The 20,307-nt window shown below is 39.6% G+C and overlaps 1 protein-coding gene and 1 long non-coding RNA gene across 6 annotated transcripts in view; one reads left to right on the forward strand and one right to left on the reverse strand.

Moving 5' to 3' along the window:
- Nucleotides 1-3,112: 3,112 nt before the first annotated feature.
- Nucleotides 3,113-20,307, forward strand: part of LOC112144198 (transmembrane protein 87A) — a 23,363-nt gene continuing 6,168 nt past the window's right edge. Inside the window, exons 1-20 of one of the 3 annotated variants that reach the window (XR_002918866.2) lie at nt 3,113-3,276; nt 5,888-5,945; nt 6,404-6,501; nt 7,067-7,183; nt 7,276-7,323; nt 7,402-7,443; nt 8,528-8,654; nt 8,724-8,785; nt 8,857-9,040; nt 11,174-11,273; nt 11,353-11,446; nt 11,707-11,778; nt 11,852-11,960; nt 13,073-13,131; nt 13,200-13,303; nt 13,890-13,966; nt 14,763-14,834; nt 15,329-15,521; nt 15,590-15,780; nt 15,864-16,959. Coding sequence is in view for 1 of the 3 variants with exons in the window: in XM_024268564.2 (XP_024124332.1) it covers nt 3,142-3,276; nt 5,888-5,945; nt 6,404-6,501; nt 7,067-7,183; nt 7,276-7,323; nt 7,402-7,443; nt 8,528-8,654; nt 8,724-8,785; nt 8,857-9,040; nt 11,174-11,273; nt 11,353-11,446; nt 11,707-11,778; nt 11,852-11,960; nt 13,073-13,131; nt 13,200-13,303; nt 13,890-13,966 (1,486 nt within the window). In the remaining 2 variants the exon portion in view is untranslated. Of the gene's footprint in view, nt 3,277-5,887; nt 5,946-6,403; nt 6,502-7,066; nt 7,184-7,275; nt 7,324-7,401; nt 7,444-8,527; nt 8,655-8,723; nt 8,786-8,856; nt 9,041-11,173; nt 11,274-11,352; nt 11,447-11,706; nt 11,779-11,851; nt 11,961-13,072; nt 13,132-13,199; nt 13,304-13,889; nt 13,967-14,762; nt 14,835-15,328; nt 15,522-15,589; nt 15,781-15,863; nt 16,960-20,307 lie in introns of those variants that run through there. The other 2 variants (XR_002918867.2, XM_024268564.2) reach the window with 2 other exon arrangements.
- Nucleotides 15,793-18,950, reverse strand: LOC112144213. 3 transcript variants are annotated; one of them, XR_002918869.2, is made up of 4 exons: nt 18,689-18,950; nt 17,101-17,145; nt 16,641-16,752; nt 15,793-16,464 (listed from the first exon to the last, which is right to left on the reverse strand). It is a non-coding gene; the product is annotated as an uncharacterized LOC112144213 (long non-coding RNA). The 3 variants fall into 3 exon arrangements; XR_002918868.2 differs by having other exon boundaries at nt 17,101-17,126; nt 18,689-18,945; XR_004947031.1 differs by lacking the exon at nt 18,689-18,950 and having other exon boundaries at nt 17,101-18,682.

Here is a 20,307-nt window from a genome sequence, read left to right on the forward strand (position 1 = left end):
AAAGGTAGGATTTGTTCTTCATAGCAATTATCTTTTAGTTAAAGTAGGACAAATGTGTTTAAATAAAACAAAATGTTTTAGAAGTTCTTTTTTGACCATATCCTTTTTTGTGTGAGTTTTCACTGGGACCTCGCTTTTCTCATGATTTAACACAAAATAATTGGCTTTATAAATTCAAGTGAAAAATAGAATGTTTCAGCTTGGACCTCTAGTTGATTATCACTTTAGACCAGGGGTCTACAACCTGCGGCTCCAGATCCACATGTGGCTGTTTTATCACTCCATGATGGCTCTCTGGCCAAACTTAAAGTAATTCAGAGAGACTGCTGACCCAGCCTATCGACTGTTGGAGTCAGCAGCTCCTGATAATGGCTGCATAACCAAAACTACCTAAAGAAAACAAATAAATTAAGACTACCAAGATCTAATCCCAAACTAAAATAACAAAACCCAGCATATATATATACATATATATATATATATATATATATATATATATATATATATATAAACCACAATGTCATCTATAAAGTAAATCGAATAAATGTAATACATTTATTTGAAAGAAAAACAGATTTTTAATGCAACCACAAAAAAGACACAATCCAGTGCTTTTTTGTGCCGGTCCCAAGTCCGGATAAATGCAGAGGGAATTTTAATTTATTGTATAAATACAGTCAAAATAATCACACCAATCATATACAATCAAACGGATGGACACAATACATGGGAAAGTCTTCTGTTCCCTAACGTAACCCTGGCAGGGGCAACCAGGCCCTTAGGGGCAGTGTCCCTTTGGGAGCTGGCGTCCTGGGCCCGCCGGCCATCTCTCCACGCAGAGAGACGGATCACAGAGTTCAACGGCGAGACAACGAGCCGCTATCACATCCCATCTGAGCCTGGGGGGGTCCATGTCCCTGTTGTTAGTCAGAACCCACTACCAATAATTTTATAATTTTCACAGGTATGATCAAATATTCAGTTAACACATTTTCTAGAACATTTAGTTTTATTTTATTATGTCTCTTTCTGTTTTAATTTTTTCAGGTAGAACCCCTTTGATGTTTTTCTTAAAGGTACGATCAATATTTGTTCTTAATGACTTTCCATTATATTTAGTGACATAATTTTCTTTTTCTACAGGTTTGTGTTCATTCTGCTTTTTTCTAAATATCAAAAATTTAGGTGGAAACCACTACAAATAATTCTCAGGTAAAATGTTATTTTAAGATACACATTTTTCCAGATTTATTATTTAAGATTATGTTTCTTTTCTATTTTTTTTTTTTCAGGTGAAATCTTCATGTTCTTCTTAAAGGTACGATTGTCACGGAATTGTCAGAAAGTCAAACAAGAGCAAGTCAGAGTGATAATCCAGGCAAAAGGTCGGGGCAGGCGGCGTAGAGGCAGACCCAGGTACAAAACAGGATCAGGTAACGGGTGATCAGAGCCAAAATGCTCAGTATGCAGGCAGAAAGGCACAAGCAATACTTTTGCACTGAGAGTGGTCTGAGAAGTGTTTCAATGTCCTGTGGCAGATGGACTGACGAGTCTGGAGACATCCAGACACTGTGTGCTGGGGTTGATGGGAGATTGAGTGCAGTCAGTACTCAGGATGACTACAGGGGGAGACAGAGCGTTGGCTCCTGAAAACAATCAATGGATCTTAATGACTTTCCCTTTATTTAATGACATATTTTCTTTCTCTAAAGGTTGTGTTTACTCTCTTTGTTTCTTAGTTTGAAACTTTTAGGTGGAATCGACTACAAATAATTCTCAAGTACAGTCTAATATACATTTTAACATTTTTTGAGAATTGTTTTCTAACATTTTGTTTGTTTTCTATTGTTGTTGTTTTTTTCAGGTTAAACCTTTTTTGTATTATTAAAGGTACAATTAACATTTCATCTTTATGACGTTCCTTACTATTTGGTGTCAGGTCTGGGGTTGAGGTTCGTTGGCGAGCCAGCACCTGCTGATGGGGTCACTCACTGGAAAAGTCCTGTGCCCAAACCTGAGTGCCTGATTGGCAGATGGGACGCAGTGAGCTGTCAAACTTCAGGTATTTACATTTTGGCCGTGCTGCCCGATTCGCACCTCGCCGCTCGAATCGAGGTGCTGGCAGACCTTCGCGCCGCTTGCTCACATCGCAGCACTGGGCTTGAATTAGCCTCACTGCATACTGTGAAGCAAACGCCAGATCGGCTAGCGTGTGGATTTTGTCTTCTTGGATTCTGCGAGTACTTCCTGCTTGGAACGCTAGGGAGAGGGGTCACTCTTTCCATTTCTTATATACAGTCAATGGCTTGGAACAACCGAAAACTAAAAGAAAAAAAAACTCAGTGTAACTGTAATTTGTCGTAAAAAAACGTTTTAAACCAGTTCTAATAGTAAAACGACAAATACATAGAACATAAAAGTGGTGCTCTGTTGGGTCACTGTGAAGGCGCTCATGTTGAGGAATTGAAGTCCACTTCAAAACGTTCACAGGTATATACCCCTCCAAAGAATGACTTAGAAAACGATTTGGAATTCCTGAAAATTGTTTTTCTTTTTGTAATGACGAAATTGAAACTACTGAGCATCCATTCTTCGAATGTTGTTATTCTAATGCTTTTTGGGACGATGTACATTAATGGCTTTTTACTAAAATTCCATACTTAACCGATTTTTCTATTAAGAATGTCATTTTTGGGTTCATTTTAAAAAAAAAAAACTACAGAATTTATCTTAGATGTTATAATTATCCTGAGAAAGTTTTATATAAATGCAGATTTATGAAGACCAAACCATCTTTTTTTACATTTCATAAAGAACTCTGCTTATTCTTTTAATCCGTAAACCTAATGGAAAAAAATATGCTCTGAAACTTCAAGATATTACATGTTATTTGCAGCTTTCTGATAACCCCTAATTTATTGTTCATAATGTCTTTGTATTCTCTTCATTTTATTTTTTTTATTCTTGTCTCATTTTGTTTAAACATGTCTTTTTTATTCCTTCTGTACACTGTTCAGATTTGTGTATTCATTTGTTGTAAATTTCAACTTTTGTCAATTTAAAAAAAAAGAGAGAGAGAAAATGTTTGAGGATTTTGGAGCTTGTTGCTTTCCATAGCTCTCCCCGTCTGCGTGCGCGCGGATGCACTGGCCGCCAGCACGGATGAAGAAGATGCCAGATGTCGGGACGCTCCTGCGGTGCTTGTTGCTCCTAGCGTCCGTCCCGGGTCCCGGCGAGGCGGCAGAGGTGTCGGTGTGGAGCATGAGCATCAACTCGGTCAGTGTTGGAAGCTGAATCCGATGTTTTTGACCGTGTTTAACCGCGTTTGTTCCGCCGAATCCTCCGCAGCTGTTAGCTAACCTAGCTCAGTAGCATCCGGACGGCTAACGGTTGGTGTTTTTATGTGTCGCTTCAGTAGAAGAATAACACTTTTATTACAACAATGTCTTTGTTTTTGGTTCAGCATCGACGGGTTTCCTTTATGAACGAGCTGGTTAGTTTCTGAGATGGTTTAGAATAAAGCTAGCCTGGGAAGAGCTGGTGGTTCCGACCCATTCTCTGCTCCGCCAGTGGAACACTCTCATCTCATCTTTGCTGTCATTTTCTTTAAAAACATCTTAAAGAGTCACTCAGATGATTTTTTAAAATACATTCTTGTAGCATTTTCAGATGATGGAGGACATGTTTAATGAAAAATAACCTTAAAAGAGTGTTTATTTATTCATATCGTTGTGAATCAGGAGCAAATAAAAAATAAAATGCCGTTTGAAAAAGTATTGTATTTGTGACGTAATATGCTGGGTAGACCACAAGCTCCTTGCTCCATTCTGATGCATCCACTTGCTGACAAATAGATCCTTGATCGTCTTTGTTTTTATAAATATATGCAGAACCAAGCATCTCTCAAAATGTAATTTAAACATATTTTCAAAATAAAAGATAATCTGTTTCAAGCAGGATCATCTCAGTGCAGCTAGTAACCAGTGTTGTGCAGCATAAAATAATATGTGCTTCTAAATCATAAAATGTCAAAGTTTTTACCAAAATCGGTTCATTCTGGAGGATAGAGTTGAGCAAACAAGACGTCTTCAGGTCAACAGGGATGTAAAAATCTACAAAGTTTATCGTTTATGTGAACCTCAGACATAAATTTATACATGTAACTAATCTAAATTAAATAATCCTTACTTTAAAAATTACTATTATTTTTTTTTCCTTCAGCCAGAGAGCCAGCATGGAGATATAAGAGCCACATGTGACTCTGGAGTCGGAGTGGAACTTCAAGTTTTGTTCATTTTATTGGTTCAAACATATCGCCTCTAGAAATCGGTTAAAAAAAACCCACAGATAGACTTTCCTCTAATGGGATTTCTGTCTGTATTAGTGCTTAGATGAAAGACTATAACATGAGTTCCATCTGTTTTTAGGTAAATCGCTGGAGACTTTGGTGATAACGTTTTGTTTTATAACTAAGCAAAGTCAATTCCCACTACAGATTCACAGAAAGCAGCATCATGTGGAAATTATTTCCACCTTGTGAGCAGAGATTGAAGTTCATCTATGACACTTGTGTCAAAGTCAAGGCCAAGGCCCGGGGGCCAGATCCGGCCCTCTGGGTAATTCCATCTGGCCCTCCAGATAATTTTATATTATTGTTATTAATGGCCCGATTTTATCTTGAGCTCATTTCTTACTTGTATAATTTTGACAAAACATATTTTTATGGGGAGTAAAATATTGAAAGGATTTTAAGGTTTAAGTTGATTTATTTTGGAATAATATTGAAGTCTTTTTATTATTTATACTTGTTAAAAGTTACAGTTTTAAAGTTTTTAAAAATGGCATTCTGCTAACTTTTTGGACTATTTTGGTATTTGCTAAGATTTTTTATGCTATTCTGGAGGTTAGCTAATATTTCAGCTATGTGCTAGCAGCTTTGACTGATCTAGACTTTTTTGTTTTGTTTTGTTTTTTAGGCTCTTCTGGCGTAGGCTAATGCTAGCTTTTTTGGCTAAATTAGGCTTTTTTGTTTTTAAGCTGTTTTGAAGTTTAGCTAATATTTACACAGTTGCTGATTTGGCTAATTTAATCTGTGTTTCAGTTATTTAGGCTTTTTGGAAGTTTAGATAATATTTCAGCTACATGCTAGCTGTTTTGGCTAATTTAGTTTTTTTTTTAGTTTTTAAGATGTTTTGGAGTTAAGCTAATATCTACACGCTAGCTGATTTGGTTAATTTAGTCTTTTTTCATGCTAGCTCTTTCGGTTAATATATGTTTTTTGTTGTTTTAAGTTTTTTAGGCTCAATTGGCATTTGGCTAATATTTTAGCTAGCTATTAATGTTTTAATCTATTAGCTTTAGCTTTATTAGCTATAAATTTCAGCATCTTCAACTATCAGCACTATAGCATCTTCAGCGGACAAATTCAGCTTACAGCATTCACTCTAGCATCATCATGATTAAGGCTATATAACTAGTTCATAACTATGTTAAAAAGTTATGTTTTTTTAAGTTTTAAGAATTTAGTTTTAGAGTGTTCAATAAACGTTTATCCTGTGCGGCCTGCGACCCAATTTGTTTTGGATTTTGGCTCATTGTATGATTGAGTTTGACACCCCTGATCTATGAAGTCAAATGTTTTTCTATGTAGATGTTTTTTGTGGGATGAATGATGACAACAATTAAAAGTGGAATGTCAGCAGATATGAATATTCCTTCTGAAAAGTCTCAGATGAAACTCCTCTTTGAACATCAGTACCTGCATTTCAGGTATCGACCAAAATTCAGCGCTGTTGTAAACATTTGTGGCAATCGTGAATAAAAAGTATCCTGATTACTGATCCAAAGGAAACTCTGTGCATGACTGATGGCTTTCTGTTGCTCTTAGACGCAGGATGCTGTTTTCCGGAAGACCCTCTACGCCAACACCACCATTTACATGCGCTGTAAGTTACACAACTGCTGTTGCATGCTCTGCCATCTGTAACGTTTCGGGAGCGCCGGTTCTCCTGCGCCCGTCTGTTTGCTTTGTGGGACGACGCTTGTGTTTCAACACCGGCAGCTCCCAGTCCAGCTTCACTGAATCTCAATGTGGGATCCGCCAGACCTGCAGGGGGCGCCAGATCAGCAGAAATGCTTTGATATTCAGAACTCCCTCTGACTTGTCTGCCAATCAAACTGATTGAGTTATCTACAAGTTCTGACTCAGCAGTTTGTGCCTGGGAGCAGCTGACTCAGCTCTTTGATGCAAAAGCATGTGTTTGGATAACAGCAGAATGAACACAATTCTAACAGAGAGGAGTGCTGCTGCACTGATGGACTTCAGCTTGTCTTCTCTGTTCAGTCACATAATCTACATCATATTTTTGAACAAAAGTATCACCTCAGCCCTTTCTGTCTCCAGTCCGGAATGATTCGGGTGTGTGTGACAGACACCTGGCCTTCAACATCAGCTGGTATCTGCGCTCCTCCGCGTGCTACAACGAGGTCTTCAACACACCGGTGAGTCCTGCTTCTGTCCCAGCGGAGACGTGACAGCGTGTCTTTGTCATTTTAATTAAGTTACCGAAAGAGTGGTGTTGAAGAAGAAAAAGAAAAAGTTCTTTGGAGAATTGCTTTTTCATTTTATTTAGGAGACGGGTAAAACAGGTAGATTGTGAAAATGAAAACAAATTTCCACTATTGACTTTTGTTTTGAATTATGAGACACAAACGCCTCAATAAAATGATGGCTGATAAACATAAATAATTAGATGCAAACATTTACTCTGCAAATGCTCGCAACTGGCGAGTATTAATTTCGGACCCTTCAAAATAAAAGCCTCTATCGGGAAAAAGTCCATCGGGATATATATCGTTATTGTTTTATCGCCCATCCCTAGGCTGAATCAATCCTTTTGGGAATATATAGTGTATAAAAATCTGTCCTAGTGTTTCTCCTCTATGTGAAGAATATCCTCAAAACTATTCAGCCTATTATTTTAAGGCAATCAAAATGAAAGGTTCTTTGAAGGAAGTTTATTGTGGCTGGTCTCCGTTTCCTGACTCTTCACTCTTGTTTCTGAAGAACAACAGAGCCATCAGCATGTTTTCTTTGGACCACATGCTGAAGGACGGCTGGAGCGGCTTCTACAGTCAGGGCTTCATGTACTTTGAGAACTGCTCTTCACTCTTTTTGCCAAAGGTTTGTGCTCGACTCTAAGACTCGCGCTCTGACTTATGGTCACACCATAAGAGTCTGAACTCCTGCTGACGATCTTCTTCATCTTTTTGCAGGTTTATTTTTCAGACTACAACCCTTATCAGCTGCTGTCCAGCCCAGAGGTGTGGCTGATCTTTGAGTATGAGGCTGAATCCCATAATGCAACAGGATTTCATCCTTTTCTTTTCATTTCCCTTCAGAGTGACTCTTCCAATCAAACTCTGGCATGGCCCGATAAACCGGTAAGGAGTCATCCTTCAGGTCTTAAAATTCTAAAACTGTTCTTTATCTAAATGTGGCGCGACCAGTCGACTAATCGATGACTAATTGACAGTTAAAATAGTTGATGACTAATTTAATAGTCGATTACTTTATATTATATGGATTTGGAATGTATTAAGGCTAAAACTTAAAATGACATTCTGTAGCTTTTCGGGCTATTTTGGCATTTATTACGTTTTTTTAGACTATTTTGGAGTTCAGCTAATATTTCACTTACATACTAGCTGTTTTGGCAAATTTAGGCCTTTTTTTATTTTTTTTAGGCTAATTTGGCATTTAGCTAATATTTTAGCTGGCTATCAGCTTCAGTGCTTTCAGCTACCAGCACTAGCATCTTCAGCGTCCAAATTCATCTTACAGCATTCACACTATCATTATCACAGCTAATGCTATATATCTAGTTTTTAGTTCGTTTAAAGCTAATGATGGTTAAGATGTGTGCTTTACATCCAGTTTGCGAATGAGCCGATTAGTTGAAAAGTTTCTGTGATTAGTCGACTTAAAACGATCGCTTCTGGCAGTACTACCTAAATGCAAACCTAGCACTGTCTCTACTTCTGGTGAAACATTTTTTATTTCTGTTCTAAGAGGACTAGAAAGTGTGAAAATCCTTATTGGACGCATCAGCATTTCTATCAACAAGAACATTTCATATTGACCCACTGACAAAATTTCTACCAGAGGTTGTCATCAAGCCAAATATTCCAGAAATCAGAACATTGAAGTACACAAGTTGAGTTAAAATAAAGTGAAATGACACAGGAGATAAAACGTCGAACACACGAAGGAAAAAAGGACATCACCTGAAATCTGTTAGTCTCAAGAGAACCCCCCCCCCCCATCAGTACTAAATGATATCAGCTGCTGTAGTCTTAATTAACCCTTTAACACCAGAGCTCCAGTCTTTATGTTCTTTGATTTACTGTAATTTTATAAATTGTTAACACGATCAACGTCATTCTAGCAGATTCCAGCAGAATCTGAAAGCTGTAGGAAGTAGCTTCCAGCTCTGTTCAAAACGGTCTCCTCAAACAATGTTTTTAGGATGTCAGCGCGGTTGCCAAAGCCTGGGAGGACAGCCCATACCTGTTCATCGTCAAGGTGCAGCCCATCTTTCGGGGGGCAGAAGACGATGAGGTCGGGGCAGAGATCCCAAACTTTGTTTTCACAAGTAAGAATGAAATCCTGATTCTTTGTCAGCGTCTGGAGTGAGCTCTGAACGATTCCTGTCACTCCTCAGTGAACGTGGAGATGAGGGGGCCTCATGATTACTCCTCCCCAGCTGACTTTCCTCTCATGATAGTAAGTTTGGCCTTTTTTATTTTGTGGATCATCAGTTTGCAGCTGCTGATAATGATCTTGCTCCCTGGCAGTTCTTCATGGTCATGTGCATCGTGTACGTGCTGTTCGGGGCGCTCTGGCTCTTCTGGTGTGTCTGTTACTGGAGGGATCTGCTGCGGGTTCAGTTTTGGATCGGTGCTGTCATCATCCTCGGCATGCTGGAGAAGGCCGTGTTCTACTCGGAATACCAGAGCATCCGATACAGAGGAGACTACGGTAGGCTGCTGTGAAAAAAAACAATAACAAAGTACTAAAAACTGAATTTTTATTTCTGTTGTATGGTGTAAAGGGGATAATACTCGACGTTTTAATGCACACCGTGGAAGCCTGAGCCGTCTGAGGCAAAGCGGTTGACTGTTTCTTTGTGAGGTGTAATTACATGTTCATAAATGATAAAGTATTCATTCTTTTTGATTAATCACATGCATTAACGTTCACAACCCTCGTTTTTAGCTTAAATGCCTAAAAACATCGTGGCGCAGGTCTAGCGCAAACATGGAGCGCACTTTCTTCGCTGCTTATCTGCATGCTGCGGAGAGGGGAGGGGCTCCTCAGGCGCTCTCACCGCATACTCCAATGACAGATAAAACGCACGAGGATGGCAGCGTGCCGCGAGCAAAGAGGTCCAAGCTGTGTCTGTGTTTTTCTAAAGCAGATGCAGACAGCACGCTGTCTCTAATGTTACAAAACATGGATTGTGATGGCGGAAACAGCAGTAATTTGTCCAAACGCCGCACTAAAATACATCAGATTCTAACGTAGATCTGTGCAGCGTCTGACCATTTAAATGAGACGTCTAGCGGCGTTATTGATCCAACAGGTGTGCATACTAGCGGTACACATGTGGAGCACGTGACCAAAGTGTTGATTATCAAAGATTAATGCTGGAAATATAATAAAAATGAATATGGATACCAGCACTGTAAAAAAAACAATGATCATAAAATAATAACAGGCTGAGAGATCATATTGGGCCTCAGTAATAATAAATTATCTTACATAAAATGTAAAATGAATTATAATGCAGCATTATGATTTTTTATTTCCACATTCATTGTTCTTTGAAGTATGAAGGGCATTTGATGTCCAGTTCTCTGCATTTTACTTCTGAACTGAAGCTTTCTTTATTTGTTACCTTAAAATGTATGTTATCATTGTAAAGACACCTTAGTATTTATTGATAATTTTATTTTAAAGTTGGAAAGGGCAATAAAATTAACATATTGTGTTTAGGGCTGCCACAAACGATTATTTTAATAGTCGACTAATCACCGATTATTTTTTCCGATTAGTCGACTAATCGGGTCATGCACAAAGTTGATGTAAAACACAAATCTTAACCATCATTCACTTTAAACTAACTAAAAACTATATATATATATAATATATATATAATATATATATATATATATATATATATATATATATATATATTCACACTAGCATCATTATAGATGAAATGTAAGCTGAATTTGGCCGCAAAAGATGCTAGTGACGATGGCTGAAGATGCTGATAGCCAACTAAAATATGAGTTAAAGGCCAAATTAGCCTAAAAAAAGCCTAAGTTAGCAAAGACAGCTAGCATGTAGCTGAAATAAAAACTCCAAAATAGCCTAAAAAAACCTTAATAAATGCCAAAATAGTCCAATAAGCTAGCATAACACCATTATAACTTTCAACTTTACTACACTGACTCAATTTAATATGAAGTAACGACTAATCGACTATTAAATTAGTCGTCGACTATTTTAATAGTCGATTAGTCGTCGATTAGTCGACTAATCGACTATTTTAATAGTCGATTAGTCGTTGATTAGTCGACTAATCGTGGCAGCCCTAATTGTGTTTTAAATTGTTCTTAAAAAAAGGTTTTGAAGAAAAAAATATATATATTTAATTTAAAAATGGCTATATATCATAGATTACAAGGTAAAATTTTGATTATTTAATGTTTGCCACATCGAGATACTGTCGATATTGTGAGTTATGTTTGGTGAATCGTATCGTGAGTTGCCCTGAGATTCCCAGCCCTACTCCATTCTCTGACACGTTTAGGATCCACACCAACATTCGGTGCAGATTCCTCTCCAGAATGTTCTTTAGCGTTTAACCACCGTATGAGGTTTAAACACTAAATCAAATGAGTGTTTCTTTGCCATTACTACACGACACAGACACCACAGACACGCGGCGTCTGCATGACTGTCCACGACCCTGAAAGATGGGCAGATCTCAAAGGAGACCAGCGTCTAACAGTAACAAACAGCTGTTTAGACCCGGCGTTTGCTATAAGAGTCGGGCCACAACTGGAAGACGTAGTATCATCATAACTGTGTGTTTCTCCTCAGTTCTGGGGGCTGTGGTCTTTGCCGAGCTGCTCTCTGCCCTGAAGCGATCTCTGGCTCGAATCCTGGTCCTCATCGTCAGTCTTGGTTACGGGATAGTCAAGTCAGTTGAACTCTTTTTTTCATTTTCAGCTTTCTTTATAAAAAGTGTGCGCCTGAATTGTTTGGATGTTTGTCTGCAGGCCCCGGCTCGGCACCACGGTGCATCACCTGGTGGCCGTTGGGCTGCTGTACCTGCTGTTCTCCTCAGTGGAAGGTGTGCTGAGAGTGACCGGCGTGAGTGCAGATTCTAATAGTATTATTGATAAAAAGTGATTTTTGAATCTACAGGACCCCTGTAAATAGTAAATGACTTTTATTTTTTAACTTTATGAACCTTTCTGACTTATTGCTGTAATTTTTAGGAGACTGTTTATTTTTAATAATCGTTTGGACTAAAAAAGTTGCTAATGTTGTGTTAACACTTGCCTATGAAAAAAGCATCAGAGGGATTCAGCAACCCCTCCGCTCTGACAGTCTTAGGTCTTTCCCTGCAGGGTTTCTACGGGACGGTTGCTCTTTTGGCCAATCTCAGCCTGTCCCTCATCGACTCGTGCGTCATGTGGTGGATATCCTTTCCTGCTGTCAGTCAAAAGCTCTGCCTGTGTAAACGTGACAGTATCAGCCTTGACCAGCACGCACATTTTCATCAGCCTGTCTCAGACCACCCGCCTGCTGAAGCTGCGCAGGAACGCGGTGAAGCTCTCTCTGTACCAGCATTTCACCAACACCCTCATCTTCTCTGTCGTCGGTGAGTACCCACCAGCTCAGACGAAAGAGTTTGACTTCAGAGGTTGAATATACATAACAACATCGGTTTTATAACTTTAAAAAAGTGACGCTACAACATAAAGTCAGTACTTGCATTTAAATGTAAACTTCTGTGGTTCAGAGCACCTCAAAGTGAAGAAAAGCGCTTCTTCGCACGACACGGTTCACTCTTGCGACAGCTGACTCTGGACCCCTCTGTTTGGAGGGTGAAACTTCCATCCATCCATCTTCTTGACCGCTTCTTCCCTTTCGGGGTCGCGGGGGTGCCGGAGCCTATCCCGGGTACTGAAGGGCGAAGGCGGGGTACACCCTGGACAGGTCGCCAGTCTGTCACAGGGCCTCAATCACTCACACATCCACTCTCACATCCACACCTAGGGGCAATTCAGAGTCGCCAATTAACCTACGAAGCATGTTTTTGGACGGTGGGAGGAAGCCGGAGTCCCCGGTGAAAACCCACACATGCACGGGGAGAACATGCAAACTCCACACAGAAAGGTCCCAGCCGGGATTCGAACCGGGGCCTTCTCGCTGTGAGGCGAGAGCGCTAACCACTTGCGCCACCGTGCAGCCCAGGGTGAAACTTGAAAAATAATAATTCTGGGCACGACTTTGACTTCAAGGGGGAGGGCTAAGGGGAAGTGAAAAGGGGAGAATTTGGATCAGGCCCAAAATAGACTAAAAAACTTAAAAAAAAAAAAAAACTAGATCAGCCAATACAGCTAGCATGCAGCTGAAATATTAGCTGAACTCCAGAATAGCCTAGAAATCATACTAAATGGAGAAATAATCTAAAAAGCTATCAGAATGCCAATTTTTAAAACTTTAAAACCATAACCTGTAACATAATTATGAATAATAAAAAGGCAGCAATATTATTCCAGAATAAATCAACTTAAACCTTAAATAACTTCCAATATTTTACTCACCATAAAAATATATTCTGTCTAAATGATACAAGTTAGAAGATAGACATTGGGTCATTAATAACAAAAAAGTCAAATGATCTGGAGGGTCAGATAGAATTACCCAGAGGGCCGGTGTGGATTGAGGTTGGTGTAGGCATGCTCTTGACAGATTTTGTGTCCACAGCCTCCATCGTCTTCATCGTCTGGACGACTAAAGTCTTCCAGCTGGTCGACTGCCAGAGGGTCAGTTTGGTTTCTTGCGGTGTCGGGTTTGTGTCCTTCGTCTCTTCTCAAAGCTCTCCTTTGTCCAGGGTTGGAGGAACTTGTGGATCGACGACGCCTTCTGGCGCCTGCTGTTCTCCACCATTCTGCTGGTCATCATGGTGCTGCTGCGACCTTCAGTCAACAGCCAGAGGTCAGTCTGCGTTACCATGGTGACTGAATGTCTTTATAGTGCTGTCATTGAGTTATGATGTAGCGAGCTGCTCTGTATTGAGCTAGCGAGCTATGATGTGGCGAGCAGACCCGCTGTCCATGGAGCAGCTACACACAGAGTGTCCACTTAAGTCAATGTGGGCAAATACATGTGGAGCCACCACAGAAACTGTGGACCAACCCAATCAGGGCCAATCTGCCCTCTTTTAAACTGTATGTGGCCCACTTGGCCTTACTGGCTCTGAAATAATCCCAATCTTTAATCATTCACGTATCGTTGTCAAGGTTGAAAAACCGACGTAAGCCCCTCCCACACGCAGTGGGAGCTTCGATTCAACACCCTTTAGTATAGCGTTTAGCAGCAACTTTCATACTTGAACATGAATTTGACACAAACTGCATTTGATGGACAATTGGTTTTAATATGCCCTTGTGGGGGTGATCCGCGGTGCACGTGTGGGCCGAACCGTGGCTAGTGATCCGTTACACCTCTAGTTTTAAGCCACATCAGAGTTGTGGATGCTGGTCTCCTGGTAGAGTTGATCCAGTCCTCTGTTTCCTCACAGGTTCTCTCATTCCCCTCTCATTGATGAGGATAACGAAGAGGAAGAAGCGAAGGAGCCCATGCTGAACGAAGCTTTTGGTAGGATTTCAAAGTTTCTGCTCATTTTCACAGGAGATGGAGCGTCTGCCATGTTAGTGCTGGAACACACACTACTACAGACACAAATACACACTAATATACACATACACACAAATATAGAAGTGTGTTCACACTGGACATGTGAAGCGTGTACCTAAATGTGTGTTTAGTCCATAGTGTTCACACTTAACAAGCATGGAGGGGATTTTCCTTTACCTTTCTATTAGCTCATGTTCAGTTGGAAGAGACTTGATGTGAAATGTTGTAGAGATGTAAATTTTGTGAATGTTTTTTTTTTTCTGTCACAGCTCTATTCCGATATATGAGCAAATTGGTGTTCGAACACGAATCGCAATTGATGATTTCTCCTCTGTAATCAATTTTCGGTTGGCACTTCAGTAAACTAAAAGGGACACCATCCATACATCACGACCAAACCCGAGTCCTTGATTGGTCAAAGTCATAGACTGTATATAGAATAACTGGACGAAGCAAGCCCCACATCCGTTTCAGGAATTGACGGTGAAAGCGGCGGCCTACTTTCACGAGGAGAGGAAGTAATGCATTTCCAATGGGGGACCTCAGTGCTCGATCTGTCCAATGTTTTTTACAGTCTATGATTTGGACGGTCTAGCCTTGTGTTTTTTTTTTATATAACTTTATTGAACAAACAAAACAACGAAAGCTATTTTAACTGTGCTAGCTAGTTTGGCCACCGTGAGTTGAACGTGTTGTGAATCATTTAGCTCGAAATGATTCTGAGTTTTTTTTTTTTTTTTAACTTTTACTTTTGGAGGAGTTGGAGCAGGTCCATCGTTGCCGCCGGCACTTGTTGGTATTTTTCCGGCGGAGACAAAATGATCTGCAGGTACTGTGTACAAACGCTTAAAAAACATCTACAAGCTCTTTTACATATTAGCGTTAGCTAGTTTAATTGAAATATTTATTTAGCAACACTATTACAGGTTGTAAAATACACAAATACTGAATTTGTGGGTTTGTGGGTTATTCAAGTTTTGTTTATTTCACAGGTTATTGCAGTAAATGTAACTTCGTAAAGTACCTACACTTTTCTGAGAATAAAAAAAATTTACAAAATAACTACAATGGGTTTTTATTTTATTAATCATTCTACAATAGTGTTAAATGTTAATTGTATCTTCAGACTTTTGTTGCAGAAATTATTATTTTTTTATTTATTTTAAAATTTGATTTGAAATCTGTAAAAGTAGTATTTAATTATTCTCAATACTGAGAACATTATTCACATGTTCACATACATGTAATGATGTTTTATAGTTTAATAAAAAAAATACTTAAAACCACATATTTTTAAATATAAATGTATTTCTTTTTAACTAGACTAGACCACTGTAATGCAGAATCAACCAGTCTCTCAATCCTGGAGCTGTTTGTCCAACAGTGAAGACCCAAGACCAGACTTCAGAATGAACAGGAACTCTCCTACAGTCTTCCTGAACCTCCTTGATCAGGATCGGGGACATCGATCATCCTCCTGCAGATGCTGGAGGTGCATCACACCTCTGTACCTCATGTAAGTGAACACACTGCAGTTTTTCAATACTCTTTGGAATATATTTAATTTAAACGTATATATTGCAGGTTGTCACAGCGTGTGCCATCCTCCACAACATCTGCCTCTGTGCTGACGACACCGAGGCCCCAGAGGAAGATGTGGAGGTGATGATGATGAGGACGCTGGTTTGGAGATCACAGTGATGCTCTCTGGCAGGACCAACTACCGGCTGAGGTTTCTGCCCTGGGGGAGGTACCACCTTGATTACTGGTAACAGGTAATTAAATAATCAAGAGATTTTTTTTTCCAAAGCCTGTAAATTCATTATCTCATATTTATGGATCATTTTTGGTCATGCAGCATCCATCGACAGCCAGCCCTGCAAACCCTGAAGATGGACGATGCAGTCTACAGTGAAGATGATCCTGAAACTCTCTGCAGACCACCTTGCAAGATGTTCAATCACCACCCAGAAAGTTCCAGCCCGGGTCTCAGTCGAAGCCCCCCCCCCATCCATGTCGACTATCTTATGTATTTTATCTTTTGTGAAGCACTTTGTGAGTGGTCCTCTGTGAAAAGTGCTATATAAATAAAGATTTACTTACTTACTTACTTTGTAAATAGTTGGAAATAAAAGTTACAATTAATCCATGACAATCACTGTGTTTGATTTAGATCTTTATTTAAATTAACAAAACAAAAACAAACATGTTTAATATATCAAACATAAACTTCATTTATTTATTATCAGACATCTAAGGATTTTAACAGCAATTCTTTCCAGCAGACTAAAGTTGGTCAAAAGTTACCCTCCTCTCTCGTGCGCTCTGCTCTTCTGCCTCATGTCCTCTGCTTAGGTCTAGAAGCTCATCACTGTTTCTCCTTCCTTCTCTTTCTTCACTCTCCTCTCTTTCACTCACTGCTGTACTTCTCCAGCAGATCCATTTTCTCCAGGATTGTCCTGAAAAACACAGAAAACAAAGCAGGAGAGATGACAGGTTTAATCCCTCTCAAAAATGTTTCACATTAAAACACAAAAACACTCAACTCTACAGTAATGTCACCAACTCTGTTGTTATTGAGCTCCTGCCCTGTTTGTTTGGCAGCTAACCCTGTTTCAGCTACTTTTCTGCTCACCTGATCAGGTGTGTTCAGTCAATCAGAAACGGAGCTCATCCAATCCAGCTAATCAGGAATTACTGAAGCAGGGCAGTGGAGTTCAAGAAGAACAGGGTCGGTGACGCCGGCTCTATTGTGATGATGAAGACGTATATAAATGTATGATTTGCCAAAGCAGATGGAAAAAATTTGGCGCCAGTACAAAGATGATCATTTTCACCCCGGAGTTTTATAATTACTGCCGTCTGTTCTTTGGTCCCAAAAACGATATAAAATTAGGTTTTTAATTTTTTTTTTTTTCGTTTTCATCAAGAAAGAACAAAAGCGAACGACCGAAGAACAGCAGCAGGATCTAGCATACGAGCCGAGACCGCGATATAAGCACTTATGTTGTAACATTTCAGATCAAAAATAACGGTAAAATGTTTTATGTTAATCATAAAAACCATAAACTTATCAGATTAAAGTTTTTACTTACATTTAAAAGGGAAATTTTCCCCGACTCTGCGTCCCGCATCAACGTCTGCCATTGTTGCCAGAAAAAAAAACAATTTTTGAACATGTCATCATTGTCTTTTCTCCTTTATTTTAATTTGTCTTTAACATCTAACTTTTACATAATATTTATTCTGTGGTTAAACATAAATATAATATTGAAAGAATTTCCACATGATTTAAACCTGTTGCCTGAACAATAATCAATTATGTTGGATGGAATTTTTTTGATTGTGTAAATCTAATCAAATTTACAACTATTCCATTAACATTAAATAATTATGTTGTCCTAATTAGATAATGTTACAATTAACATAACTAAATCTTTGCTTAATTAAATTTCATTCACTAAACATTAATGTATTAAGTTGAACAAACAAAGCTACTTTTTGTTCCATCAACGCTATTTAATTGCGTGGAAATTCTTTCAATTTTTTTTTTACACTGTTGTTTTTTTTCCAGGTAAAGCATCGGATCCAGGACTGTTTAACCGCTTATTCTGCCATTTTGGCGACCCCTCTAAAATATTTAGCTGGCCTTGTCATTAGTTGTTCCAGTTTTTAAAATGTGCTCTTACATTTAAATGTAAACTTGAGTGGTTCATAGCACGTGACGCAGATTACTCTCCCAATGGTGGGCTTTGGAACCTTCTGTTTGGAGGGTGTAATTTAAAAAATAATAATTTAAAAAATAATAATCAGATCGTAGATGGAGGCTATTCAATAGCCCAACTGAAAATATCATGAAAAAGTAACTAGTGTTGAAGGTACTGGCTGGAGACGCCCACGTCTGACTGGCTCCAATGGGTGCCATTGTGCTGATGACACCCATTGGCCCACCTCATTCAATGACGTCTGATTGAACCACGTCATCGAATGGGCACAGTCGGTCTGGGTAACATGTCAACCAGTCTGTGCCCTACCGGGGAGCACAGACCTTGCCAGCCCTTCACCTTATTACCGTACTCCCCAGCACGGGAGTCCAGTACCACTAGTTCTATGTTAGTGCATTTGTTGGCGAGCGGTATATAAACCCCACCATACGAACATGCATGTAAACTAATGGTTTTAAGCTTTAGATAAAAGTGCGTTTTAGACAAATTTGGAATCCGTACTTTATGTTTGTAACTTGTAAATTAAAAATAAAAATGACTTTAAAGGGTTTTTTTTCTTAAAAAAAATACATTTTGAGCCGCAGTGCATGCTGGGAGACATGACTGCAACCTGGTGGTTTGCCTTGCTGCGCAACTACTTTTATTCAAAAAGTTGTGAAAACCAACCTTACTTTGTAAAGTTTATTTCTGAATATTTTTTTCTGATCTTTTGTGATCGCCATGGTGGGAAAAAACGAGAATGTTGGTCAGCAGCAAACTCCGACGTTGTTGGAGTTAGCTAGCTAACTCCTTTAAATATTCGTGGCCGCTAGCTTGCTAGCTAGCCGACATGTTTGAGTTGGAATTTCCGCCGCTAACTCCAAGTAAGCCGCCTGTATCAAAGACAAGGCTCAGACCCAGACTGTCATCATCTAAAGATGACATAGCCATAACTGTTGAAAATACAGCAGTCTCCTACCGCATTTTGTGGTTGTAAATAGTGATGTGACGTTTGCTGTGTCCAAATTCGGGTTCCGCATCCTCCTGATGCCGTGGTCTTCGCGATCTCCGATGGCCGCGTCCTTCGTTAGCGGGTAGACCGGATGTTAAGTGCAGTGAATTTGGACCATAGACTGTATATAGAATAACTGGACGAAGCAAGCCCCCCTCCTTCCGTGTTCATATAGGAAGTACCACTGGGTTGCAAAAAGGCCAAAGTCCCATTGACTTACATTGGGAAACAGACAGTTATTTCTCAGTCATTTTATATCTCAGAATAATCATTCTTCCTCTGCTGCTTTCTGATTAACTTCTTTTTTCTAATCCTATTTTTTTAAAGATTTTTTTTCCATTATCACAAGTTATTAGAGTTATAAATTGACCAATCAGATGGCTCAATAAGCGTTTGTGGGTCTGACGTCGACCGTCTGGGGCGTTTGAGTGACACATGACGGGTAGCCAATGGGAGCAGACTTCATCAATGAGTCCGTGAAGACCTTTTAACACCTACTTTACAATTCAACAATGTAATCATTGTCCTACTGTTGTTTTCCTCAATGGAATGTACCGATGCAGCAGTTTAAAACAACAAGAGGAGCATGCTGTCGACATTTTTAGATGAGGATTTACTCTGTAGAAATATATTTCACTCTGAGGTTATGTGCTTTGGTACTTATGTACTTCGTTTTTTCGTTATTTCACTGTTTTGATTGTAGCTTATAAATTATAAGTTACATATATGTGCACAAAATCACCAACCAAAGTTTCATCTTCGCCGCACTTTTCCAGCTTCAGCCTGAATTAGATGCAGCCGTCTCAGGACCGCGAGACAAACTTGGGCCTGGTCGTATCTTCAAACGGAAAAAAGATCCAGCTGTTCACTTGTTAGGATGGTTATTTATTTTAAATACCGCTGAACGCGCTTCTCACGTGCATCTGATCAGACTGTAACCTGGCCGCAAATGACAACTGAAAAGCTGCGGCGCGCACGAGGGGATCACGCGCCGTTCTCCAGCGGTGTCACCCAAATGCTCCTTCTATCTCGACAAAAAGGAATAAATGTACGTAAATCCAAAAGGACCGCTGACAGAATCAAATGTTGGAATGGTTCTCCCTCAAAGGCTTCAACAATGACTTGTACGATTCTCCTGAGCCGCCGTGATTAAAGAAGAAGCTGTTTACATCCCGCTGTCTCGTGGTAGAGGCGTGGAAAGCGGCAGACGGTTGCAATAATCTCACTCCTGATTGGCGACAGTACTTCCTGTAGATTCCATGACTCGGCTATGACTCAGACCAATCGCTGAAGATTGTTTGCAAATGGCGGTATCCATTTCAGGAATTGACGGTGAAAGCGGCGGCCTACTTTCGCGAGGAGAGGAAGTAATGCATTTCCAATGGGGGACCTCAGTGCTCGATCTGTTCAATGTTTTTTACAGTCTATGGTCAAAGTTGAACCTGGTTTAACTTGCAATCATAGGCTGTATATGAGACCTGGACTAAGTATCCCCTCCCCCTGGTGGGATTTTCTCAAAGTGTCCAAGTCCTCTGTCGTACCATGTAAAATGACACCCATCTGGAACAACCCAGACATCCTAATAA

This window comes from Oryzias melastigma, linkage group LG22, assembly GCF_002922805.2.
Source record: "Oryzias melastigma strain HK-1 linkage group LG22, ASM292280v2, whole genome shotgun sequence".
Classification (NCBI taxonomy): domain Eukaryota; kingdom Metazoa; phylum Chordata; class Actinopteri; order Beloniformes; family Adrianichthyidae; genus Oryzias; species Oryzias melastigma.